The sequence below is a fragment of the Abrus precatorius genome, unplaced genomic scaffold, assembly GCF_003935025.1.
Source record: "Abrus precatorius isolate BTA unplaced genomic scaffold, Abrus_2018 Scaffold9, whole genome shotgun sequence".
Classification (NCBI taxonomy): Eukaryota; Viridiplantae; Streptophyta; class Magnoliopsida; order Fabales; family Fabaceae; genus Abrus; species Abrus precatorius.
The window spans coordinates 12,611,162-12,638,304 of NW_020874439.1; the positions used below are offsets into that span (position 1 = coordinate 12,611,162).

Below are 27,143 nucleotides of genomic sequence, written 5' to 3' on the forward strand. Positions count from 1 at the left end.
ATTAATTTAATTTTATAAAAAATTACTTTATTTTTAAATATTTAATTATTATTTTTATCATCATTTATATATAAAAAACTAAAATAAAGCATTTTTATAAAGTAAGATATTTATAAAATTAAAGACTAAAATTATGAAATTTGAGGAAAAAAATGAATATTTACTCCCTACTTATCTTATTAGTGATATATAGGACTTTAAAAAGAAAAAAAAAAAGTTGTATAAAAGACTAGCAGAATAAAGCCAAGAACTTTAACTTATTTTAACAGCTTTATTTATTATATAATATTATTGAATATGTCTAACGCAGTAAGGTTATTTTTTAGTATTAAAAAAAGTATTAAGAAATATTTATTTTTTAATTATTAATTTAAAAATTATAACATCACTAATTAATATTGTTTTAAAATTTATCTTTCATAATTAAACTTATTTTTATGTAATATGATTAATTATTTATTATTAATATTTATAATATTTTATTAAAATTAAAAATAATCGTATAATATATTTAAAATTGATTATCTAAAAAACTAATTGATTTGTTTACAGATATTTTATTAGAGACTAAAATATTTACTAACATCAAGGTTTACTCTTTTAAAAATATTTTCAAACAATATATCAAAATATAAATATTTTTATGGAAAGAACCTTTTTAAAAGCCGAAACTTTGCTAAACCCTTTTTACTCTTCTTCGGGGAGCAGAAATGGACTTCCCTCCGCCGCCGATCGAGGATGGTTTCACGGCGGAGAAGCTCTTCAACCAGGGATTCTCTTACACTTACAACGACGTCATCTTCCTCCCTCACTACATCGACTTCGCCGCCGACGCCGTCGACCTCTCCACCCACCTCACGCGCCACCTCCCTCTCTCCCTCCCCCTCGTCGCATCCCCCATGGACACCATCTCCGAATCCGCCATGGCCGCCGCCATGGCCTCCCTCGGCGGCATCGCCATCGTCCACTCCAACACCTCTCCCTCCTCCCAAGCCTCCTTCCTTCGCGCCGCCAAGTCTCGCCGTGTCCCCATTCTCTCCGACCCCGTCTTCTGCTCCCCCTCCGCCGTCATTGAGCACGACGACGACTTTGCTGGCTCCCCCTTCTTCCTGGTCACCGACACGGGCAACGCCAAGGGGAAGCTTCTTGGCTTCGTCGCAAAGCGCGATTGGACAAATCAAAACGAGAACAGCATGAAAGTTAGGGATTACATGTCGGCACCTCCGGGCACGGTGCCGTGGAACGCGGACATGGCACAACTTAGGGAAGTGATTGAAAAGGAAAAGAGAGATGGTGTGGTGCTGGTGAGGGATGATGAGGTGGTGGATTTGGTGACGAAGGAGGAGGTGGAGAGGTTGAGGGGGTATCCGAAGTTGGCGACGGCGGGGTCGGTGGGGCCGGACGGGGAGTGGATGGTGGGGGCGGCGATAGGAACGAGAGAGGAAGATAAGGAGAGGTTGGAGCATTTGGTGAAGAGTGGGGTGAATGTTGTGGTGTTGGATAGTTCTCAGGGGAATTCAATTTATCAGTTGGAGATGATAAAGTATGTGAAAAAGGTGTACCCTGAGCTTGATGTGATTGGAGGGAATGTTGTTACTGCGTATCAGGCTGATAATCTGATTCAGGCTGGTGTAGATGGGTTGAGGGTTGGTATGGGTTCTGGTTCTATTTGTACCACCCAGGAAGTTTGTGCTGTTGGGCGTGGTCAGGTATAATTTTTTATTAAATTTCCCACTATTTAATCTTTGTTATACTTAGCAACAAATTTTACCAAATGTGTGTTTGTGTCTTAAGTTAGCATCAATTTTCAAGCATGTAAATGCAGAAAGAATAACTAGTTGTTTTTTGGCATACTTATGGTGCCACTTCTTGTATTTGGCTTTGGGTTGTGATGAGTTTTTGTTAAGTTCATGTAAATGCTTCAATTCTTGATATTGAGTTTATGCTTTTCAGGCAACCGCTGTTTACAAGGTCTCATCCATTGCTTATAAAAGTGGTGTTCCTGTGATTGCTGATGGTGGCATTTCAAACTCCGGTCACATTGTTAAGGCTTTGTCATTGGGAGCATCCACTGTTATGATGGGAAGTTTCTTGGCTGGTAGCATGGAGGCTCCTGGTGCTTATGAATATCAGGTATGAAAGTCTGATGGAATCTTTTAAAATTGTCATTACCTAGTGTTAAAAGCGTATACCATGTGTATATTATCAGTTGTAGTATAGTGTTGTAAAGAATGTCTTTTTTGAAATAGAGAACAGGGAAGACTGTGCCTTTAATTAAAGGGGAGTTATTGTGTTGAAAAGTGAGAATTTTACTGGTTAGAAATAGATGGCAAATAGGAAGAGGATTAAACCATTATGCTAGGGTGAAAAAATTGTTTTCAATTTTCAATATTTAGTGTGGACCGTTGGATACTGATATGGTGGGAAAGTATTTGGGAAACAACTTTGCGATGATTATTTGTGGTACCACTGTTATTTAGTAGGAGTCTTTTGTTGTACTAGAAATGCAAAAATTGCATTTTTTTTTTTTATTATTGGATTTAGCCATTTTAGCAAATAACTAACAATTATACATGTCGTATTCATGACATATTAGATAATATTTTATTTATTTTTCTAGGAACAATGTGTTAGTTTGTTAAATTTATAAAAATATGCCTCTCTCTCTCTCGCTCTCTCGGTGGTTTCCTTTCCTTTAATTTGTTAATGCCTCTTTCTCTTGCTGATGACTTATACTTGCTCAAATAAGAATAAATATGGTAATAATATTCATAGCTACCTTTTCTGCACCAGAATGGTCAACGTGTCAAAAAGTATAGAGGAATGGGCTCCCTAGAAGCTATGACTAAAGGGAGTGATGCAAGGTATTTGGGTGATACAGCAAAGCTAAAAATTGCTCAGGGTGTTGTTGGAGCCGTTAAAGATAAGGGTTCTGTCTTGAATTTCTTACCCTACACCTTGCAAGCAGTGAGGCAAGGGTTTCAAGATATTGGCGCCTCATCACTGCAATCTGCTCATGACCTTCTAAGATCCAGGGTGTTACGATTAGAGGTATGGTTGGGCAGCTCTTTTTTTCATTTCTTGCTTTGGTTATTAGCATTAGTTGTCAACAAAGCTGCATCTTTTGCCCATCTCCTATTGAACCCATCCATTTTGGCTTTGTTCACTGGTTTTTTTTTTTTTTTGTTAACCATTGAAAAGTGAGGATATTGTAGTTCTCTGAAAAGACAACCCTTGTTTTGTTTGCCATTTCATTCTAAAACCAAGTAAAAAAGGGGGTAACAAAAATGTATGGCAATTTATTAGGATGTATTTAGGATAAATTTCTTTCTGCTGGGTAGGACTAATCCCGTAGAAAGCCAGGACACAAAAGTAAATCTGCATTTTTGGTCTGAAATAAATACATCTTGAATTTAAAAATAAAAGATGAAAGTACTTTATTTTGCATTTTTTTCTCTTTTTGGTGGATGTTTTGCTAAAACTGTAAATCACCTGAATAGATTCCATTGATAAAAGAAAACATGATGTAATTGTGATTTGTCCATGGGGACTCTCATATGTGTTTGATTCTGCAATTTGCTGTTTACAGGCCATAAGTGCCTCGCACGCATGCGCCTTAGCTCGAGCTTTTATTTAAAGTGCATGGGAGTAAACCCCCAGTTTGGTCCTCAAACAAAAATCTTTGGTCATTCAGTGATACCATTTTGGCCCCATTAACAATGACTTTTTGGTTTATTTTGATGTGAAAATGCCACTCAAGGATCAAATTTATGTCATAATGCTTAAAGAACCAAATTATTGTTTTAAATGTTGTTTGCATAAAAAAATGTGCTATTACTCGATTATGTTGTTCTTAGTATTTGGTTTGCTTTTCCTAGGTCCGGAGTGGAGCAGCACAGATTGAAGGTGGAGTCCATGGGTTGGTTTCCTATGAAAAGAAATACTATTGAAGTACGAAACCATCCACAATGATAAGCTACACTATAGCGTAAAAGAAGGAAACATGCCGTTATTGGGTTGGTTGCAACTTGCTGCGACTATGTTCAGCGAAATAGCAGTTTATGTCAACATAACATAGTGGGACAAAACAATTTCCGAGGCTATGAAGGAAGAGACCCCTGTGATTACGGGATCCGGATCCCCTCATTTTCTGGCACAAACATGAGGATCATGGTGCTGTATTTTTGTATTTTATTTTTTACTTAAGCGAAAATGCAAAAATTCATAAGCTAAGAGTCATGTATCAGGAGAGAATCCTTTTCCATTTTTCAGTATTATCCATTAGATTTTTTGTTCTGTCAAATTTGTCGGACTTTCCTAACTATATTTCAAGTGGTTTTCTACCCTATGTAGTTAATGTATTTGTAAGCTTTTATGCGGCTAAAACTTTTGGGAGGGAACAATATAATGTACCTTGTAAGTGAGAAAGAGAGAGAAAAGTAAGTTTGGTGTTACTGGAACAGTGATAGACTGAATCTTGCTTATTTCAAGAGTTTTCTGATTCTCTTGTATGCAGAGCATTTCTCCTAACTACTAAGTGACAACTGTTCTATTCCTTTTTCAATTTGCATCTCAATCATATGTGATGGCACTGAGATATCCATAAACTATTTTACATGCAATTAAAAGTTCTTGCTGGTGTCAAATAGGCTTGCCTGAACTCATTTTATGGAAGGGGGATTGGAAAAATTGCTAGAACACTATAGTTCCTTTGTGCTGTCTAATTTGGTTAGTTTTAATTATTGACATGAAATTCAGTGACTGTTCACAACGGTTAGATGATCCTTTTTCCAATCATACGCCTGAATTTGCAGTGCATTCATCACAAATGTAGATTTCACGATCTATTGGATAATAAAAAAATTTGTTTAATCTTAAAAGCCATGTAATTAATTATATGATAAGAATTTTTAATACAATAATAATCTAGTTTTATTTTATTAAATCACATTAATTATTATGATGTCATTATATTCAGTCTAAAACTAAAATTTTATAAATATTATTAATTAATAAATCTTTTTAATAATTTCTTTTAAAAATACATTTTATTAGATTAAAAATTATGTCATCTATTATTTTTATTAATACATTCAATGATTTTTTTTTGCATGTGATTAAATTAAATCATTTTGTACGTGACTAAACTACTTTGTACATTTTTCTTTCATATACTTTTTTCATTAAAGATATAATTCTAATAGTATCACGTATAAAATCATTTCCTATTTTATCTTTTTTTTATATAATCACTTATTTATATTAACATTTTTATTTTTGTTATTCATTTTTTTCTCACAATGTTCATTTAAAACTTTTTTTTTTTACTGAAACTACAAACTTAATATGTTGTCTCACTTTTGCTTAAGCAAAAATTTTTAAATTTCAAACTATCCTTCTACAACTCAAGTTTAGCATTAATCTCTTTTTAAATTCTCAATTAACACTACATCATCCACAAAGAGCATGTATTTAGGGATTATTTTGTCTCTACAAGAAAATCCTTAAATACACCTTCAAGAGTTTTCATATTTGTAATTACTCTTTCATCCATATCTTCCATGGTGTAAATATATATTATTGAAACTATTTTTCTTTTTTAAAACTTACTATAATACTTCTTTTAGTACCTAATCATGTTATTTTTTGAATTATTGAGACCAAAATTAAGTTGAGTATTTTTTTTAAATCTACTATAATACTTCTCTTAATATTTAGTCATGTGTATTTTTTAAACTTCAGAGAACAAAATTAAGTTGAGTATTATACTGTTTTAAATTTTCTTATTTTAATAATTTATAAAATAAAATTCAACATTAAAATAAACACATATTTTTAAAATAGAACTTTAAATTTATTTTCTATTTGATAATATTTCCATTCAAATCAAATAGAATAAAAAATATATTGAAATTAGAATAAATATATATTAGACTATATATATATATATATATATATATATAGAATAAAACTATTTAAATCAAAAAAAACTATTTATATATATATATAATTAAACAAGTAAAAATCCAATTAACTATCTAATCCAACTAACATTAAATAAATGCAAAAGCACACCTATACTTTACATCAATCTGTATACAAGGTTAATTAAAAATTAATATATAAAAAAACATCTATGATACTGTAACTAAATTTTACACTGACACAAAACAGCTCTTCTCCTTATTTTCTTCAAATTTATACCATTCGATTCCTGCTTGAGGAAATAACCTCATTTAGGATTCATCATATTGTTATAGAAGCTAATACACTGATTAGTTAGCAAAAATGACACATAATGATCAAGTGGATTGTGTGTTTTTAGATCAGGTTCCTTCCAATTTGTTGCCTTTGCTAAGGCAAGATGCTCTTGGACTTGGGTTTCTTAGGCCTTATGATTAGTTTTGCTATATTCTGTTTGGGCTTTTAGCCTAGATGAACAATACTATTAAAAGCAAATTGTAATTAAATAACCCAAAATTAGTTAATTACAGCGTTAGTTATGATGATGATGACTTGTATTGTACTGTTGTAGACCCAAAACCCAAACGGAGGCAATCAGAATAAGAATCTTGAAAACCCTAAACCCTGGAAGGAGGAGAAAGAAGAAGAAGAAGAAATGGGAAAAATCCCTCCTTCATTCCGTTCCGCACTGACAAACCCAAACCTGAGAAGCCCCTCTTCTCTGTTCCCTCCTCAAACCTCAAAACCCCACAAAATCCCTAAAAAACCCCAAAAAACACAGAAGAAGGAACAACAACAACAACAACCTCCCAAACTCTTCAATTCCTCAAATCTCGAAGATGCCAAGACAATCTTAAACTCCATCGCCAACACCTCCGCCGCCACCGTCTCCGACCCTCGCTTCCCCAACTCCCTCCTCCAATCCTACGCCGCAATCGCCACCTCCACCCACGACTCCATCGCTTTCCTCCGCCACATCACCAAAACTATCCCTTCCTTCACCCCCAACCGCTCCACCTACCACATCCTCCTCTCCCACTCCTGCAATTCCCCCAACCCCTCTCTGTCCCCAATCCACCAAACCCTAAATCTCATGCTCGCAGATAAACTTACCCCCGACAACGTCACCGCCGACATTGCTGTCCGCGCCCTCTGCTCTGCCTCCCGCCTCGACCTTGCCGTCGAATTGCTCAAAGAATTCTCCTCAAAACACTGTACTCCTGACACCTACACCTTCAATTTCCTCGTCAAGCATCTCTGTAAGTCCCGCTCCTTGAGCACTGTCTATGATTTCATCGACGAAATGCGCCAGAATTTCGGGGTTAAGCCTGATCTTGTTACGTATACGATTCTCATTGATAATGTGTGTAATAGTAAGAATTTACGTGAGGCTTTGAGGCTGGTGAGTGTGCTTCATGAGGAAGGGTTTAAGCCTGATTGCTTTGTTTACAACACCATCATGAAAGGGTATTGTATGCTTAGTAGAGGGAGTGAGGCGATTGAGGTTTATAATAAGATGAAAGAGGAAGGGGTGGAGCCTGATCTTGTCACTTATAATACTTTGATTTTCGGGTTGTCCAAGTCTGGAAGGGTTACCGAGGCTAAGAAGTTGTTGCGCGTGATGGGTGAAAAAGGTTTTTTCCCTGATGAGGTGACTTATACCTCCTTGATGAATGGAATGTGCAGGAAAGGGGATGCGTTGGCAGCGTTGGCTTTGTTGGGTGAAATGGAAGAGAAGGGGTGCAGTCCGAATTCGTGCACGTATAACACGCTGCTGCATGGGTTGTGTAAGTCTAGGTTGTTGGAGAAGGCTGTTGAGTTCTATGGGGTGATGAAATCTGGTGGTCTAAAGCTTGAGACGGCCTCTTATGCTACGTTTGTGAGGGCTCTTTGCAGGGATGGGAGAGTTGCGGAGGCTTATGAAGTTTTTGATTATGCGATTGAGAGCAAGAGTTTGACGGATGCTGCTGCTTACTCGACATTGGAAAGCACACTCAAATGGCTCAAGAAAGCAAAAGAGCAAGGGCTTGCAATTTAATTGGTGTGCACAGTTTCTATTTTGCGTAACGATTTTTTTTCAAATATATTGTGCCGATTGCTAATGTCTGTTGTATAGTTGTCACCTCAAATTGGAGACTTACCTCAAACATTCACTTTAGTAGAATGGTTGATTCTGCTTTCAAGAATAAGTTTTAGTCTACTTGAAATATGTAATTTACAAACAATTACATCTGGATAAAGGCCTTTTGCAGTGCCCTAATAGAGTTATTGGGTGTTTGGTAATTTAAGTGCCTGTCATGTCTTGAGATTTTGGCTTGATTTTCCTCTTGCTTATAATTTGTAATAATTGATAAAGACTCATAATACCCTTAGTTGTGACTTGTGATTAGATTATGTTTGTTATTAAAAATAGAACCATAAGGTTTCCTTACTTTTGGTAATGGAACAAAAATCTCATTCTTAAATCCTTGCTTCATATCTTGTTTTTCCATTAAAGTGGTTTTTCGACGTACACATTCTAGTTTCCTACCATTTTATCAACCATGAAAGTAAATCACATATTTGGTGCAGGTGCTTTCTGTCAATGCTGCCAAGGACGGGAGAGTTAGTTGCGAAGGTTAAGGCCTAACTCTACTGTGTACCAAAGCTGCTAATACAATTTCTCTAGGTATTTAGTTGCTAGTATATTCTCGCCAACTTCCTTCCCTAGAGATTTTATTCTGGCAAGCTTTTATAAGGATTGCTTTCATTTTGTTAATAATAATTTTCATTGTCATGAACTGTGCTTGTACTGTTGTCTTTGTATGGGTATGCCTGCAGATATGAATATTTTCTCAATTACCGAAAATGGATTGAGATATACTTATGTGTGCGGTTGTGTGTGTTAGAGAGAGACATCTATGATGGGGGGTGCTATGGTATCCTTGATTAATTGCTGTCTTACTGGTTCTCACAATAAATGTTTATGAAGTTCAGTTAGTCTAACCAGTAACCAATGTATGTCTAACAGCTAATACTGGAGTAATCCCCTTCTATGATAGCATTTACTTACTCTTCTCCATTGAAAAATTACATTTGTGCTTATTTGATTTCCCTGTTGCTTTTAATTTCCTTCAGCATGGGATGACATTTCTAAACGAACCGTTGGAAAGTGGAACTGGAATCAGACAGCAAGCCAAAAGAAGTGGGGTAAAATTTTTGGCTTCGTATATTCAATGGTTGTCACGCAACAGCATCCTTTGCAGCTGCTTGGTCAGACTTACTGAGATTACTATTTGACAGTAGCAACTTTATTGATTATTTGAAGTTCCTCTCTGGCCGTCCTGGTGTGCATTATTTCTGGAGTTCTTTTGATGGCCTTGAAGGAAAAATGTGTATTTTTCTTGGAAATTATTGTTACATTATTTTGAATCATATGATTTTCTCAATAGATTAAGATAATATTTTGAATAGAACTGAAAGGCACATATGATTGTATCACTGATCAAAGGGGTTGGAGCGGTGGCATCCATTGTATTTTTATCAATCCGGTTGCCGGTTGCATGATGTACTATATATCTTTCTATAAGGTTTTGTGGAATTTCCATGTTTCATTGAAAATTACTAGGAAAATTTAAATGTAAGAATGAAATACCTGGATAAGAATAAGTGTATTCAGTATAGCAATAATGACTGAAACAAGTAGTTCAATGCTGTAGATAATAGTGATGTGAGTAATGACTTGACGCAGAAGATAATATAGCCCATAATAATGGAGACAAAGGGAATGTCAGTCCCCACTGCATATTAAACTAGGATAAATCAGGCCTAAAGAAACCAGACAAGCAGATAGGATGAAAATTAATTTTAAACTCGTTGAGTATTATTTTAAAAACCGTTCACAATAAATAAGATTTTTATTCATCAAAATTAATATGAATTCTATATGAATAATTATTTACAAAATATTTTAGGCATATTTGCATATACACAGACATATGTTTATTATAAAAAGTTCTGGAATATTTTTATAATTAAATTAAATATTATATTTTTAATTAATGTTTATTTTATTCATTTTAATTTTAAAATAATATTTTATTTTACGAATTTATAAATTAAAGATATAGTAAAATATCACATTTAACAATTGTTCTTTTTCGTTGAATTACAATGTAATAGTTAGCATATTAAAAAGTAAGAATATATTAGTATTCATAGTGTTGACGTAGTCACACTTATTTTTTAAAGGATTATTTTAATAAATAATAACTTTAATTTGTTAAAGATCAAACTCTCATTTTAATCTTTAAGAGAGTTTGAATCTAACATTTTAATTTCTAAAAAATTTAAAATATTACATTAGTCTTTAACTTCCTTATCCGTCATTTATTTTAGTTTTTAAACTCATACTCCATTAAAAAATAGTAATAGAGAATTACTTGTCACATTAAGTATTATGTTAAATGTTCAAGTGGGATGTAAAACACCTTTAATTATAAAAAAGGGCGTCATTCTGCAAACACGAAATTGGGTGATATTTTAGGTGAGATTTTGGTATATACAGTTAGGCTTTGTTTGGGAGTGTGGAGGGGAAGAGGGAAGGAGGTTAAACCTTTCCTTTATTTGGATGTTTAATATTGAGTGAGAAGAGTGATAGAAAGTTTAATTATATAAATGATATTATTATATATTTATTTTTTATTTATATTTTTTTTACAAAATAAAAAATAAGTATTTTTCTTTCTCAAAACATTAATAATTTTAAAATTAATATTTTTATTTTTTATTTTTTATTTTTTATTTTTTTAAAATTTTCACTTGAAGAACTAATATTTTAAAAAAAAAAGTTAGAACCCTAATCGTGAAAGAGTATAAGAGAATGAGAGAGAAAATCTCTGAAAAACTCCCAGATTGGAGCAATTCAAAAAACTAGTGTTAGAAGGGCTTTGAAGGGTTTAGAAAAATTCTCAAAACCTTCTCCTTCTATTCCCTCCCCTCCTAAACTCAACTCTCAAATATAGCCTTAAGGCTCTTCACAAATATAATCTTAGAACTCAAATCATTTTACTCCCTAATGCTAAAAGAGAAACACCCCTTCATATTGTTGTTAGGTATGGACACTACAACACGCAAGGTTACTAATTGAACATGTCAAGCCTTTTCTTCCTAACATTGAGCATGGAATAGGAGTAGACAAGAACTACATTAGAGTAAAAAATTGCGATAGGAACACTGCGTTACATGAAGCAATGCCTAATCATCATATTAAAGTAGTTAAGGTTTTGCTACAAATGGATCCCTGTTACTTTTACTTTGCTAATAAGGCCCCAATATTAGAACAGTACTACATTTTGTCAAAACAAACTGGAGGTTCTTTGCGCTTTTAAAGTGATGACATTGTTGGACTTTCTTGGTGAGTTGAATTAGCATCTCTAAAATTGTCAAATTTGAGTGGCAATAACATTTCTCTTTCTTTGCCAGAGTTTAAGAATGGCTTGAAACCTGTTGTTGTGAGAAATCTTTTGTTCAATGGTGGCTCTGAAGTTCCTTCCTCAAGGGGTAACAACCCTTCAACCAAAGTCATGCAGAACGACGCCTTTTTTTTAACAATTAAAGGTGTTTTGTCACATTCATTTCCTAAACGACATCGTTTCTTGCCACCTGGACATCTGACGTGACACTTAACATAATAAGTCAGCTTTCTGTTACTATTTCTTAACAAAGTGTGAGTTTAGAGACTAAAATGAATGACAGAGAAAGATGTTAGAGACTAACGTGATATTTTAAATTTTTCAGAAACTAAAATGTTGGACTCAAACTCTCTCAATAATTAAAATGAAGGTTTAGTCATTTGTTAAAATACTTTTAAAGGTATATTTGGATGAACAAACGAATAAATTATGAAGATATATAAATTCATAATTATTCAATAGGATTATGCTTTTTTCATAACAAAGCAACCAAATTGTCCACTCAAGCTATCTTAATTAAAATTTTCAAGATATAAATCGTTAATAAGTTCAATTCGTTAAATACACGTTATCTAAAATAGGTGGAGCATTGAAAAAGCTACATTGTGCGTGACTCTTTCTCCAAGAACCCTAGTCTTGTTTTCTTTTATCTCCAGCCAAAAGAGGTGCTACTAACATGTATCACCCTTGCAACTCAGCAGGGATCGTGAGGCACCAGGGAGAAGGAGACCTCTCATAGGAGATTGCAAAGGAAGATTCTTTGTTCTGTGACCACGACTATAGTGGATCTAAAGGAATGGAGCGTCACGAAGCTGAAAAGCGGACCACAGAGGAGTTAGATGTAATGAACCACAATACATAAAAGGTCAAGGTGAGAGTAGAGAACCCGAGTGACAAGACGATCTTAAACATGCAACTTGAAAGCAAATCAGGACAAATAGGAAGATGGGGCTGGGCTGGATGGAGTTTGAACAACTTACTAGATGGCAACACCCCAAGAGTCATAAGCTTAAACTTAATATTGATGGGGACATCTTTCAAACTACAGGGATGGCTAGTTGTGGTAGTCTCATTAGGGACAGTCATGAAAGATTTATTGTAGGGTTTCACAAAGCTTTAAATGTTTATTCTTTCTGGCTGCGAAACTTTAGGTGATTTACTGGAGTCTTCATCTTGTTCTCTCCAAGAAGATTAATCTAATTTGGATAGAATGTAACTCGAAGGAGGATCTCTCCTTAGTTATGAACCTCCAAAGTTGTGGCCATTTACTCTTTCATGTTATTAGTGACATTAGAAGCCGTTAAAAGAGATTAAATTCATCAAATTTAATCATATTTTGAAAAAAGTTAATCAACATGCAAATTAGTTGATTAAGCTGAGTGCTGAATATAGGTTACTTTCGCTTTATTTTTATGAAGCTTCCTCTTCTTTAGTTTTTTTTTAAGTTTGGACTCTTTAGATACTTGGTATCTTATATTTATAATATAGTTTATGTGTTCGTTGAGCTTTTAAGTCACATTTAATAAAAAACAAATATACTTTATTTTTTTCTTATTTTTTTTAGCCTTCTTTTCTATTTTTATAAGGCTTATTATTAATTTTTCTTTTAGAAAAAAAAACCGTTGTATATTTGTATTGGGAAATGTTATTTTTATAATAAAAAAGTTATATTTTTATAATAATTTTGAAAGGAATATAAAGAAATAAAGAAAATCGGGTAATCCATTAGATGAAATGATATAAAAACAAAAAAACAAAACAAAATTTTATTATTATTATAAAAATATAATGTGGTCGTCCTTACTTGGGTTTACGTGGAGACAGAAAAACCCTCCCAAAGATCGAAAACTCATTTCACTTGGTACTCTTTTTTCTCAGTTTCTCTTCTCTCTGATTCTGATGGCGTCGTCCCATTGCACGCGTCGTCTCGTCTCATTCTCTCCGCTGAAATCAGCTGTTAGAGCAATCAATAATTCTCCTCTTCCTCCTTCTAACGCTTCAGTGACGCACCGTCGATTCCCACCCTTCATCAGGTAAACCATTTACACAGAACCCCCCAAAGCTACCTTCTTTTTTCCATTTTGTTTATACCCAGATCCGCAATTGTTTTACAAATTTCCCAAATTTCCAAAATGTTCTTCTATGTTCAAAATTGGAAACTTTGGCAATGGGAATCTCTATACTAAGTTTAATCACTTAGCAGTTTTGTGTTATTTACCTTTTATGTGTAAATAGTTGTATTTCATACCCTGCCTTTTCTTTTGGTTAATTGTTTTGTGCTGATATGTGAAATTTGTTATATTTAGCAGAACTTGTGTGTACCAATTAGGAAGTGTGCAGTCACTTTTGCCTCTACATAATGCAGTGGCCACTACAAGAATGGTGTCTCATCTTAGCATTGATTCAAGGAGTTGTGAAGCTCTTTCACAGGCTACCCTCTGCTGCAACTTCCAAGGTCCCTGAGGTTTTTCTTACTTTGAAGTTTGAATTGTGAGTGATTGTGTCCTTCCTTGTGACCCGTGGGGAAGAAGAATAATCACAACTCACTTTTGATTGGAAAAAAAAAATAATACTGATGATGATAGTGTTGATTTTTGGATGAGTTGTAAGGTTTATGTATTATGACTTCAGCATCAAATAATTTTCTTCTTGTAGAGTAGATATGCTAGAATATAGTTAAACAAGACATTTGGTTATTTTTGTACGATACCCTCTTTTGAATCTTTGATCTAATATATGTTCTTTTGAGTCTTTGCCGGTGTCTAGCTGATTCACCCTGCCTAGTGACTTTGTATGGAATATGGATAGATGGGTAGTGTAGAATAGAAGGACACCGAGCTTCAGGGCACCTCAATAAACAGGCTCAATCTCACATTGAGAAAACTGAAGGGTGTTAAGTTTTAAATGGGGCATTTTTTGTTAGAATTTTATAATGGAACTGTTCATGATGTTAGCTGTACAGAGGATATCATCTAGGTGGATGCAGCTCAGAAATTGAAGTTGATAATGGAATTTTCTGAAATACTAAACATTAGGGTAGAGAGGTTTCAATGTCTTTTATTATATGATAAATACAGTATTTTATTATGTACACCCTTTTGGTGGTTCTCAAAGCAAACTATATTAACAACAATTGAGTATATTAATTTGATTGCCATTTTTAACTACTACTGAGGGCACAGATACTATTTAGGAGATTAACTTAGACGGAACTTAGTTAACCACTAAGTTATCATACAGAACCAAAACTATCGTAAATGGAACTCATGTTTTGAACATCAAAATTGACATGCCTAATGACTTGAACATCAAATTGTCATACATCTCGTTAAAAGGTCTCTTTTGATTAATCAGAAATTTAGTGGTCTATGGTCATGTGTTTTCTTTAACTTGTATGCTATTTCTTTCTCTTTATTATCCCTGCCTTTTCTTTGTTCTTTTTCTCCATCTGATTATACTATAGAAGCAGAAAATGCTAACATATATCTCTGTAAATTATTTGTCGTGATTTATATACAAGTTATGATTTTTCTTGGCGATTTTCTTCTAGTCGTCTAGTCCTTATCTTTTCAATTACCATTTCACCCATTTTGTTCATCTCTTTCTGTTATGGAGGTTCAGAATCGCTACTGTTCTATCCTGTCACATTACGTATCACTTGAGGTATTCTATTAGGAGAAACTCACACCGCTAATATTAAGGATTAACCTGAATCTCCCAGAATTAGAGATAGAAATAAAAATAGAGATTAAAATAATAATTATTTATAAGTGAGAAATTGTTTGTTTTCCTTAGGACAAATCTAATAGAGGTGATTTAGGCATTCAATTGGTTTTTTTGGAATCATTAATTTATTTGTTTGGGCCAACAAAGTAGATTGACAGTGATTTTACCAACTTACTCATGCATATATTTGGATAAACTTATCGAGAAGTTTTTATAAGAAAAAAAAATTTAAATAAAAAATTGAATAATTTTTTTTGTAAGTTAAATATAACTTATACTTCTCTTATTTTTTAAAAATTTTTAAAAGTTATGTCATTTAACTTCTCTAAAATTTTAAAAAATAAATTATTTTTAACTTATAAAAAAGTTTTATTTATTTTTTATACTATTTTTTTTACAAAGATTTCTCTACAAATTCACTTAAATAAGATCTATGTATTTAAATTTTTATCAGGAAAAAGTATTTTTTTCAAAAATATATGCTAAAACTATTATTTATAAATATTATGAGTGATTCATGTATATATTTTAAGTGTTATTATATTAATACTTAACACAATATTTTTCCTTTGTACTAATAAAGAGAATTGATAATACGGCATTTAATTTGGTAAGAAGAGGTAGAGAAATATTCATAAGAATTTTAGAAAAGATTATCAAAATAAATTTAATAATAATAATTTATGACAGAATTTGATGTTTAACAAAATTTAACGTCATATGATCCATAAACTTTACCTAATGAAACAAAATTTAATTATAGATGTTGTATCATTTATAAATACTCTTCTACTTTTTAAAACTATCAAATATTTATTATTGTCTTTATTTTATAATTTTAAAAAATAAAATAAATATTATTTAATAATGTAGAATTATATTTTAAATACTCAAATAATAATTTTATTATTAACAAAAATTTACTCAAATTAATATTTCATACATTAATTAATCAAACTGGTTCGTGCGAAGCTTCTTAAGTGAGCTAAACAAGCTGAAGACATAGATTTTATTTAGAACTCCAACCCAATCCTTAGACCGAGTCAATAACCTATCCGAGTTTTATAACATTGATTTAAAGATAAAAATTGTTATTTAATATTTTTATTACTTCATATAAATTTTTAATTTTTTATGAATAAATATATATAATTATATGAAAAATGTATTCTATAATTATTAAATATATATAAAATAAAATAAATATGCGGCTAGTAATTAGTTTTAATAATTATTCGAAGAAAATAGATAACTTTTTTTATATTTCTTTTATAATCAATTTACTTATCACAAAATTTATTTTGAAACAAACATGAGTTTGGACAGTCAAAGTCTTAACTAAACATTCAACAAGCTCATTCATTTTGGCTGTTTTCCTCTTTCTCGGAAAGTTGCACAAGAATTCCCTTTACTTTGTAATCTTTTATTGCTTCTCGCAAAACTAATTCTTTCTTGTACCCAAAATGGAAAGAAAAAATATATTTTAGAAAGAAATAACTCGTTCTTCTAATTAAGACAAATATTAATGTTTATTTTATTTAACTTTTATTATTATTATTATTGGAATTAGTTTTTAGTAATAAGAAATTTAAGAATAATCGTGATACCGAATAGAGACAAATCCTGATAGGCACTTGGACGCCCTCAGCTTCCAAAAACATGTTTCTTATGAACAAGGGAAGTGCCTCATACCTAAAAGGCTACACCAAAACTATTTAGTTCCCACATATTTTTCTTTACCCCTAAGAAACGGGTTTGGACCACCAAACCAAGAAATAAGAAATAGGAAAAGTTTGTCACCCGCTGAAACTTTGGTTGCTTGATTGGTGACTAGTCCTTCCATCAAGTGTTGGAATTATCCCAACACTCCAATTTTTACCCCATCTTTTCTACAACTTACTACCTTCCGAAACACTATGTAAGAACGGAATCCCCTTAATTTATATTGCAATCCCTTTCAAGAGTGTCCAACAAAATCTTTGACATGCAATGATACTTCCCCTGTATAATTCTTTCTCCAAAGGGGACCACAGAGAAACGTGTGCGTAAAAAACCACACGGTTGTTGAACATCAAAGCTGTTCAAAGCCTCCGGAAAATTTTCCGTATGGGGACTTGTCCAACAATTCCGAGATCAACTTTTTTTTTTCTTGATCTCATGCATTCGTAGGAGACCATGCTATTTGAGTCAGATACATCTACACAATATAGTGAGGCTAGTTCTTCTAACGAGTGCTTTTTCCATACATAAAATTCAAATCTAAGACACTGCTGCTCAAGGGAAATCAAGCATGTACCACTTGACATTGATGCACGGCACTTCTGGGTCAAAATTTAGTGAAAATGCATGGTGACTCCAAATAACAGTTGAAGAATTGATCAAATTGTGTGTAACAGTAATTCCATTACTAGGATTGAATGTATAAGTCACAGTATAAACATGGGAAAAGAAAACAAGAGGCATTTTACACACAATTACAGCAACACACTACATAAGAAACCTTAATGCCTCAAGAAAATTTCTTCCAGAAAACTGCCATTTTCTACCCAGTTGATGCTGCAACAAGGTTTCATGCTATATAATCAGTGCAAAACATCTTACTTTGCCTTGTCATTTAAGGTTACAAGCGATTTGAGCACTCCTGGACTTATCTTGTCAGCAAGAACACCTGTCTCTGAAATAAGGTAAGATTTTTCTTTCACAATGCTCTGTAGCCTCTTCGCCTCAAAGTCAAGCTGTGCTTGATCTGTAATTAATTACATGGTCAGTAAAAGAAGATTTGAACCAATTGTTAAAAGAAATCAGTTTTTCAATAAAAGGACTTGACTCTGGCTACATTTCAAACATAGAACTGTTGCAATAACAATAATGATCAATTTAAGAACAGGAATGGAGATAATTGGTCTCATCGCAACGTCTAAACTATAAGTCGATGCATAATAATGATCGTCCACGTTCAATCATTTGCCTATTTAAGTGCACGTTCTGTGCTCCAGGATGCAAAGTAAACTAACAGAAAAATCATCTGAAAGTACTTATGTTAACAGTTTTAGATTTAATTCTAGACTTAACAATTCAGACTTTATTCTAGACAAAAGAATCACTATTTTATGAGAAGTTACATCAATTTTCAGCATTGCAGGGTTTGCATCACACGAAAAAGCCACTCACCAGAAATTGGGTTGAACCAATAAACAGTATGAAAGGCAATTTAAATATCTTAAGAAAAATACTCACAAACAAGAGAAGAGAAACAATTAATACATATAAAAAGGAAAAACATGTAAGGAAATTTGATTGCATCTGCATAGTGTTTGACATATCAAATAGGAAAATTGTTGATAACCTAGACTACAAAATAATGCATAAAACCCAAACTTGTGTTGTCATCTACTATAATATGAAAAACATACAAGGAGAGGGAAAATCTTTATCCAAGTATTCCCAAATTGCACTGAAGCAAAGACGGTAAAATTGCATTCATTAGGGGTTATTACCAAACATAACAACTATAGAATGGCCACAAATACAGAAGTAGTAGCTAACCAAGCATTTTGCCCCAGCACATGAAAAAAGACACCCAACACAGGCAAGCACTTACAGTAATTGTCTTGCTTTCTTTATCTCATTATTTGTTTTTTAATGGTTAGAGGATAGGGTGGACAGGAATGAATGCAGAACCTGTTTCCAATATTGTATGAGCAGCATGAAATGGAACTCTGGCAAATAGATCAGTTCCTGGAAACATCATCCACGTCTGCTCAGAAGTATCATGGTTGCCAAAGGCGGTGCAAACCTCTTGCACCAAAGGTCTTGAGCTGCTCCCTGCTACTCCCTTCATTATTGATTCAAAAGGAGATGGAACACTACTCTGTGTTGTCCGAGCCCTTCTCCTTAATGCAGTAAGTGCTTCTCTGTTCCCATTTCTCAATCTATCATTTTCAACCAGCTGTATTTTTACCAAAAAGGATAATTCTGTAGCCACTTAATTTTGTAGAAAAGCTATTAAACAAGAGATCCAGTAGAGAAAAATAGTCTTTATTGACATAATGAACAGTTGATTTCTGGATTGATTTGTTGGTATTGAATCGACAAATGCTAAGGACATAGCACTCGTAACATGGAAATTACTTTTGGATTAAGTAATATGTTACTTGTTGTGCAATGTGCAACCGAACTGAATGGTCTAAGTTATGTGCCACTTTCATTGGTTCTTTGTAGTATAGGGTGTGGAGCGTGGAGTTGATTTTTGGGTTCTGGTTCGATATTTTCAATTTATGTAGCACTATTCTTACTTAAATGCGAGTGAGAATAGAGACTTAGGAAGAAATAGCAATAGACACACCCAAGAAACATATCAGAGAATTATGGCAATGGGAAGAATACATTAAATAAAGTGAGGAATAGAAGGAAGATGTTACTCTCTTAATGCTTATTTGGTTTCAAAGTCATTGAAAATTGAAATTTTCAAATACCTGATGACGGGCTAAGAGAAGATGTTCAGCTTCAAGTTCCAGTTCTGTTAATTTGTGTTGGAACTCTTTCATGGTCTCATCCATATTTGAGGAAAACAGAGTGCTGAAAAGTTCAAAAGAAAATTGAAGCATAAAGTTGAGTGAAGAATAATGGTATTGTTTAGATTATGGAGGCACAATAACAGAACAACTGAAGTGCACACACATCACACTTAGGGCTGTGAATGGATTGAATTGGCACAAAATCAATCTAAATCCATTTTAAATTCAATTATATGGATTGAATTTTAAATCAATACATTTTATTTTTTCTTATAACTGGTTTTAAACAATTTGGATTTGGCTTAAAACCAGTTTTAAACCCAATGTTTAACACAAAACTAGTTTTAAATCTAGTTTTTAAGGCAAAATCAATTTTAAATTTATTTTTAATGGAAAACTAATTTTAAACTCACTGTAGCTAAAAATACATACAACGCAATAACTTTCAGAGTCTAAGAATTTCTGCAATTTGTAAGACATTAACTAGAACTTGCGGATCTTTCCATGAAAAAAGGTTGAAACAAACAGGATTATCTAATTAAAATAAATTAAATAAAATTTCCGTGCTTCTTCCCTATCCATGTGGAGGAATTTTCATAAACTTAAAGCAGAAGATGAAGCATGTACAGAAATAATTATACCCAAGTGACCAGGTAAATGTGAAAGGTAAAAAGATGTTGCAGCATCAGGGTGGAATCCAATATAAACTTCAGAAGTAGCAAAAATCTGAAAAATGGGGATAAGTTGAAAAGAAGCTTAGCATATGCAACCAACTGGCAACTGCTTCTATACACATTTTATCCAAAATGAAGACAAACTTGTAGAAGTTTAAAATGGCAAAATACAGGCCCAGATTTGAATTGTGGAGAATGGAGAGCAACATAAAACCCAATCTCATTGTGTGCCAGATTGGCTTAGTCCTTTTATTCCATATCATAAGAAGCCTTCCAAGTCATAGAAAAGGGTAACAGACTAACTCCTTACAATGGAAACATCTCTGCTTTTCAAAATACGCAGTGGGAGATTATTTTCCATCTTTCTCCCCTTTCCAAAAAGAAATTTAAGTGCCCTGGTGTAAGACAATACCTTTATATGGTACCATTAAGCATGTGCCACATGAAACTATCAATACCATTAAGACAACAAAAACATCGCCTTCTATTATCAATGCACTAACGTCATGTTTGGTTTAAGGGAATGCAAGGGGAAAAAGATATTAAAATCTCCCAGTTTGGTTGAAAAAGGAAGGGAATATGGATTCCCCTGATTATGGCCATTCTTTTCATTTAAAGAAAAATGATTCCATAACATATAAGAAGGATTAACCATTCAATATTCCTTCAAGGAATAACTCTCACTATGCACGTAGAATGATAAAGATGAATCCACCAATCCCAGCCGTTAACATTTCTCTGTATGAATGTGTCTACTACATTTTTCTTTTCTTATGCCTATATTTCGATCTATTAATAGTTCTTAACACAACGTATAGCCGCTTACGCTCGAGATATCTATCCCTCCAGTTAAATGACAAAGTTCCAGCTCGTCAAGACACGTGAATATATGAACACTCTACATTGTTCAGTTCTGAGCATCAAAATTTTGTCGCCATTCCTAAAACTAACGCCGCAACCTGACAATGAATCCTTCCCACACGCACACACAGACAATCAAACTAACTCAGCAAGCCACAAAACTATCCAAAACGTATTACCCTAATTAATTTTGTTCCGTCAAAACTACGAATATTAAAACACCATATTATTTCAATGATCACGTGAACTTCAAAATAGCTCACAGAAACTTCAAGATAACATTAACTAAACCATTATCAAATAACAAAGAAAAACAGCTTCTTTGGTCTAATAAAACAAAATTCAAAGAAGAAACACTCACCTGATTGGAGCTCAAGATCCGAATCCAACAACCTAACAGCGATGTCAAGCCCACTGTTAGCAGCCTAAGGAATGATTGATAAGGGATTTGGGGTTTCAGTGTTAGAAGAGAATAGAAGTGGACGCAACTCACTACATTACTGATGAATGATAAAGAACTACACCCACCGACCCAATTCACGTAACACCAATTAGGGATTCAAATTTTCACATTTCTATTCTTCTGAGGAATTTTAAAGTTTATTATTTATTATTAATAATAACTGATATCGTTTTGACATTCAGGCAAACACTTGTTATGCCCTGCCTTGTTGAAACATATAAATTTGTATTAAGAGATAATAGTTATTGTATAAAAAGTTATTTGTTAAAAGAAAGAAATATGTTAATAAATATCTCTACTATTAATAACAAATTTTATATTTTATTAAATCAAAAAATTATTTCTCTTAAAATTATAAAAATTTAATTTTCAATAGGATTATACCTTTTTCAGAACAAAGCATCCAAGTTGTCCAATTCGTTAAAATACACTTTATCAGTTCAATTCGTTAAAATCAGTACTTAATCACGTGTATTTTTTCTATTAAAATTGACACAAAAGACACGTGAAATATATTTTTTCTTATTTGTTTAATTTTTATTTATTTTTAAAATTTATTTTAAAATTTAGAAATAAAAATTATTATTTAATTTTTTTATTATTCTATATTTCATGGTTATAGGAATAAGTTAAATAAATTTTTTAAGAAAATAATTTTATTATATATAATTATAAAAAAAACTTATATATATATATATATAATAGAATCTTCTTACACTGATATAATTCTAAAAATTCATACATCTAATTTAAACTTTTTATTTAACTAGTTATAATTTAATATATATAACTTGTTAGATATAAATTAAATACAAAATTTAAATTATATGTAAGAATTTTTAAAATTATACTAATATAAAAAGATGTTACTATATATATATATATAAATTTTATCTCGGTACACGTGCAGTTTAATCTTTCTGTGTAAAGAATATAAAAAAAAATTAAAAGAGCATTGATAACACATCTTTCAACTATTTTTTATTATTATAAAATTTATACAAATTTTTTAATTTTTAATTAATTTAATTGATAATAAAGCATATAATATAAATATATTCCTTGCAATTTTTTTTAAAATTATCATATTTTGTATGAATTTTTTAATTTGTGTAAAATTATACATAATAATTAGTTACGTATAATTATTTTTTACTAAAATTAAAATATTTACTAATATTATATATTAAATTACATATTTTGATATTGCATAACTTTAAAAATCTATTTCATATTTATTCTGTTTTTATTTAGTTTAAATATTTTTTTTATCGCATTTATGCTTAATTTTCCACTTTCTTCACATCTATTTATTGAAGGTTAAAAATATAATATTTTAATAGTTATAAAAAAGATATATAATTGTAATATAATGCATAAAAAAAGAGATTGTACAAATAATATAAAAGAGCGCGTGAGTATGAAAAAATTATTTGTTTTTAATGAAAACTTCAGTGATGAATTTCTTAACATTTAATTTTTTTTTGTTTTGTTCAATTGCAAAAGTAGTTTTAATACATACTTACAAAATACTAATTATTTTTAATAATACTTGCACATTATTGATATTTATTTAAGTACTCTCTACTTATTTTAAAATAGGTATGTAATTCAGTTTGAAAATATTATTTTGTTATATTAATTACATTATCTTAAACGACAAATAATTTAAAATGTAAGAGAATAAGTGAGAAATCTTCCTCGAAAAAAATATTCTCATATCAAATATTAACATGATTTTTGTATTATTGAAAGGAGTAATATAACATTTATTAGAAAAGAGAAATACAATATTTAAATATGACTTATCATGTAGACGAGAGACACGTTAAAAGTATTAAAATAAGCAGTGAAATAAGATTGTAAATATTTTATCCCCATATTTCCATTATTCCAGCCAATACAGGTATGGAAAAATAATTAATTATAAACACTATATTTATTCTAATATTTAATGCATGTTTAAGGTTTACATGTGAAATGAAGCGTAAAAAAATGAGATAATATTTAATGCATGTTTAGTATAAATTATACTTTAAAAATAATCGTTTATTTTTTTAAAAAATCATAAAATTAATAAAATAAGTTGCATATTTGCGTTTGATTTTTCCATATAAAAATTTCCACTTGAAAAATAATATTTTAAATCGTCAATTAGTAGTACAAGATTAAGAAGCAAACTGTCGAAGACATCATATATATCATAGTTAAAATCTAGAATCTGTTAATGGGAGAGGTCAAAGTAGGTTAAGCAATAAACGTATCAATCGATCTATCCAAAACTCTCGACCTAATTTACAACTGAATATAGAAACATCTTAGCTTGTTTAAGCAGCAGAAAAATAAAGGGGGAAAAGAAGAATTAACTGCTTCCTCTTCTAATCTTTCAGTTGAAAAAGAAAATCTAAACCAGTAGTAACTAGCAAAAACTGACATTACATAGAATATGCCAGTTCAACGTAATTAAAATAGCTATGGAGCCGTCCATTTTTTTAATTCTTTGGTCAACCTAGGAACCATCCTCAAAGTTTTTGCATGGCCCTACATCCCATAATGCAATTCAATGATTCACGGCAGAGCCATACGTACCTTGCTGATGATAAATATTGATTCAAGAAGTGAAAATAATGTATGAGAAAACCATTAATTCTGAATATCATGCAAATGTTTTCTTATATTCACATTGCATGCAATTTTATTATTCAGACGGAAAAATTATATCTTACTACTGCATGATACTCATTATATTTTGGCTTTCACTTCTTTTGGTCTTATTGGATACATTTATATCATAAAAACAGAAACATTTTAATATGAGTACTATCCAGTCTAAACACGCACTGAATGATACCCATGTTAATTAGGAAAACAGTATATCTTAAAATAGAGACAGGATCTGAGCAACTCTATTATTATAATCAAAGTTTGCCTCATTAAGTCCCATTCATTTTTCTCTTCTGGGGAAGAAGTGAAAAAGCAGCAAAGTGTAGTTGAAGCTTTAAAAACGTAACAATAAAAGGACGTTTTTTTTTCTTCTTTTTGAAAGCACAAGATTAAATAAAATTGATTAAAAATCATACAAATTTCATCACTTAATTAATAATTAAGCTTAAAAAGATAACAGAAAGTGAGGCGAAAGAGGGTAATGTTATTGAGCAATGCATGGGACAGTAATGGACAGAGTAATGAAAAGAAAAAGAAGGGACAAGTCAGGAAAGTTGTTGGCGGAGGAGGTGCTTCTGGCGACGGAGCTCCATGACCTTGCGGTGAGAGTTAGAGTGCTGAGAGAGGACGAAAGTCGGGCTGGCGGCGGGTCGATATTCGGGTACGAGGCGACCCGACTTGAAGCGAACCCCGCAAGCGTTGCAGAGGGTTTTGGGCCCCAGCGGTCCAGTTCTCCACTGAGGCGTCTTCTCGGAGGCGCAGTGGGTGCACTTTCGGACCCCTGCCTCTTGGGGTTGGGGGTTGGTGTTGGGGGTGGTGGACGACGACGACGACGATGATTGTTGAATGGGATCGGTGGCCTCGTTGACCATTTGGGCGAGCCATTCGAAATCAGAAAAGAGATAATTTGGGTCTGTGGTGGTGAAGTCTACGGGAGAGAAACTTGAAAGGGAATCGCCGAACATTTCCATTCTTTCTTTGGTTCTATGAGAAACACACAGAGGGAGAAGTTATTTAGAAGAGAGTTTGATGCTTGATATAGACACTGATGAAGTGAGGGGGCAGGGGAACGTGTGAGTGAGTGTGGCCATGCTCATGCATCATCACTTTATTCACTTCCAAGATGGAACTCAATGCAACACTAATACATGTCGGCAGTTCTTTACCAAATACTTTTTTAGGGTAAAGTGAATGAACCCATTTATCATCGTAATAATATTTTTTATATTTTAATGTGGTATGAGGATATTTGTTAGAAAATCAAAAATATTATTAATTATTGAAAATTAATAAACAAGTTAAGAACTAAACTGGTAACGAGTATATGCATAGCAGCACCGACAGGACAACTGGCTCTTACTCACATCATTGAATATGAAAACAACAAAACATAGAGCAAAAGAGGTAAGGGGGGATAGACTTTAGGTCCCACCTCATTAATAATTGGCCACGTGTTGCATCCATAACTTCTTGGGCTTTCTTTTTCGTTACCCATTTTCAATTTCATTCACTTCATTAGGATTTTCATTCATATAATCAGTTCCATAATTATTATAAATTAATATATTAATTTTGAATGTTGTTATAAAATGTTTTTAAAAGCAAATTAAATGAAAAAACATCATAGATCATGTTTGATTATTGTTTTGAAAATAATTTTTAAAAATAAAAAATTATTTTCAAAACAATAATCAAACGTATTTAAAATATCTAATTAAGAGCTTTGAATCATGCTAACAACAAGAATGGATGGTTATCTAATAAAGCAATGACATTATATTAATTAAACATAATTTTATTTCTAAGGATCTTTCAACAGTTAACTATTTTTTAAATTAGAAGATACAGAATGAATATTGACATGTTCACCGGCTGATCAACTTTATACATGTCGATTTTTTTAGTTCATAGTATGGTTCGTAGGGCAGAACAGTATTGATCTTGTATTTTAATTTTGTTACAAAGACTATGCAAAATACAATAATTTGCTGTCAAACTTTTGTTTGCAAGAGATGCTATTTTGCATTTTAAGAAATAACTTATCTATTAAAATATAGTTTAAAATGATTAAGAATATTTAATATTAAAATTTAATTTGAATGTAACGACAATGTAAATAATTTTTTATATTATTGTCTAATAATATGTTATTATTTTAGTAAAAAATTTAAATCAACAGATAATTCTTAAAAATATATTATTTTTAGAATTAGTCTTTTTAAAAAATATTATCAGTTTTAGTCTTGAAAAAATTTATTCTTTTAAATATAGTTATTACCGTTAAATAAGAGTGATTACATAATAATTAAATAAATAATATTTTACATAATACATAAAATTTACATCAAATCATGACCGGACTTAAATAAGTAATTAGTCAATAAAAAATACATTCTTTTAAAATGACTTCTTATTAAATTTTAATTTTAATTTTAATCTTATAAAACTTTGATTTTTTAAAAATAAATCATATTATTATCTCTTATATTACTTAGATAACATTTGTTATTCATCTTTCTCTTTAAAATACTCGTTATATTATAAGATAAGACGACTTATTCTATTTTGTTTTTTTTACTCTGTATCTTATCGAGTTAACACACAGATTCTTTGTGAAAATTTATTATTATTATTATTATTATTACGTCAATTTCTCTTTTCTTGTATCAAATAAATAAAACAATAAAAAAAAATTTGAAACATTTTAGGTTGATAAATTCTAAATAATGAAACACTTGACCTGAATATATCATAAAAAATTATCTTATTTATATTTTATAGGACTAAAAAAAATTAATAAAGACATAATTTTAAAAATGTA

General features: G+C 31.7%; 5 protein-coding genes across 8 annotated transcripts; 3 read left to right on the top strand and 2 right to left on the bottom strand.

The window, feature by feature from the left end:
* The first annotated feature begins 680 nt into the window (after positions 1-680).
* LOC113850350 (inosine-5'-monophosphate dehydrogenase) lies at positions 681-4,512 on the top strand. The gene is made up of 4 exons (XM_027480861.1): positions 681-1,709; positions 1,954-2,133; positions 2,794-3,051; positions 3,879-4,512. Exons 1-4 carry the CDS (start codon positions 711-713, stop codon positions 3,948-3,950), a joined length of 1,509 nt encoding a protein of 502 aa, XP_027336662.1. The 5' UTR covers positions 681-710; the 3' UTR covers positions 3,951-4,512.
* Positions 4,513-6,528: 2,016 nt separating this feature from the next.
* Positions 6,529-9,601, top strand: LOC113849985 (pentatricopeptide repeat-containing protein At2g17670). 4 transcript variants are annotated; one of them, XR_003502160.1, is made up of 4 exons: positions 6,578-8,005; positions 8,536-8,632; positions 9,082-9,153; positions 9,247-9,484. XR_003502160.1 is itself a non-coding variant. In XM_027480271.1 (3 exons), the coding sequence occupies exon 1, from the start codon at positions 6,620-6,622 to the stop codon at positions 8,000-8,002; it is 1,383 nt and encodes a 460-aa protein (XP_027336072.1). In that variant the 5' UTR covers positions 6,578-6,619; the 3' UTR covers positions 8,003-8,005; positions 8,536-8,581; positions 9,082-9,556. The 4 variants fall into 4 exon arrangements, 2 of the variants coding, with proteins under 2 accessions (XP_027336073.1, XP_027336072.1); XR_003502159.1 differs by having other exon boundaries at positions 6,529-8,005; positions 9,082-9,584; XM_027480271.1 differs by having other exon boundaries at positions 8,536-8,581; positions 9,082-9,556.
* Positions 9,602-13,232: 3,631 nt separating this feature from the next.
* On the top strand, positions 13,233-14,545 carry LOC113851475. Its single transcript, XM_027481971.1, has 2 exons — positions 13,233-13,450; positions 13,727-14,545. The coding sequence occupies exons 1-2, from the start codon at positions 13,317-13,319 to the stop codon at positions 13,878-13,880; spliced, it is 288 nt and encodes a 95-aa protein (XP_027337772.1). The 5' UTR covers positions 13,233-13,316; the 3' UTR covers positions 13,881-14,545.
* A 2,989-nt stretch (positions 14,546-17,534) lies between these two features.
* Positions 17,535-19,775, bottom strand: LOC113851342. The gene is made up of 3 exons (XM_027481804.1): positions 19,619-19,775; positions 18,825-19,092; positions 17,535-17,889 (listed from the first exon to the last, which is right to left on the bottom strand). The coding sequence occupies exons 1-3, from the start codon at positions 19,748-19,750 to the stop codon at positions 17,741-17,743; spliced, it is 549 nt and encodes a 182-aa protein (XP_027337605.1). The 5' UTR covers positions 19,751-19,775; the 3' UTR covers positions 17,535-17,740.
* Positions 19,776-24,803: 5,028 nt separating this feature from the next.
* On the bottom strand, positions 24,804-25,318 carry LOC113851484 (GATA transcription factor 2-like). Its single transcript, XM_027481980.1, has one exon. The coding sequence runs from the start codon at positions 25,291-25,293 to the stop codon at positions 24,868-24,870; it is 426 nt and encodes a 141-aa protein (XP_027337781.1). The 5' UTR covers positions 25,294-25,318; the 3' UTR covers positions 24,804-24,867.
* Between the last annotated feature and the right edge of the window lie 1,825 nt (positions 25,319-27,143).

What these genes read in the sequence shown, in the direction of transcription:
- LOC113850350 (XM_027480861.1), top strand. Translation starts at nt 711, where the DNA reads ATGGACTTCCCTCCGCCGCCGATCGAGGATGGTTTCACGGCGGAGAAG. An exon ending in GTGCTGTTGGGCGTGGTCAG is followed by an intron (nt 1,710 to 1,953) that starts GTATAATTTTTT and finishes TATGCTTTTCAG; the next exon opens with GCAACCGCTGTTTACAAGGT. An exon ending in CCAGGGTGTTACGATTAGAG is followed by an intron (nt 3,052 to 3,878) that starts GTATGGTTGGGC and finishes TGCTTTTCCTAG; the next exon opens with GTCCGGAGTGGAGCAGCACA.
- LOC113849985 (XM_027480272.1), top strand. Translation starts at nt 6,620, where the DNA reads ATGGGAAAAATCCCTCCTTCATTCCGTTCCGCACTGACAAACCCAAAC.
- LOC113851475 (XM_027481971.1), top strand. Translation starts at nt 13,317, where the DNA reads ATGGCGTCGTCCCATTGCACGCGTCGTCTCGTCTCATTCTCTCCGCTG. An exon ending in CGATTCCCACCCTTCATCAG is followed by an intron (nt 13,451 to 13,726) that starts GTAAACCATTTA and finishes TATATTTAGCAG; the next exon opens with AACTTGTGTGTACCAATTAG.
- LOC113851342 (XM_027481804.1), bottom strand. Translation starts at nt 19,750, where the DNA reads ATGCTTCAATTTTCTTTTGAACTTTTCAGCACTCTGTTTTCCTCAAAT. An exon ending in TTCTCTTAGCCCGTCATCAG is followed by an intron (nt 19,093 to 19,618) that starts GTATTTGAAAAT and finishes GTAAAAATACAG; the next exon opens with CTGGTTGAAAATGATAGATT. An exon ending in TCATACAATATTGGAAACAG is followed by an intron (nt 17,890 to 18,824) that starts GTTCTGCATTCA and finishes AATTAATTACAG; the next exon opens with ATCAAGCACAGCTTGACTTT.
- LOC113851484 (XM_027481980.1), bottom strand. Translation starts at nt 25,293, where the DNA reads ATGGAAATGTTCGGCGATTCCCTTTCAAGTTTCTCTCCCGTAGACTTC.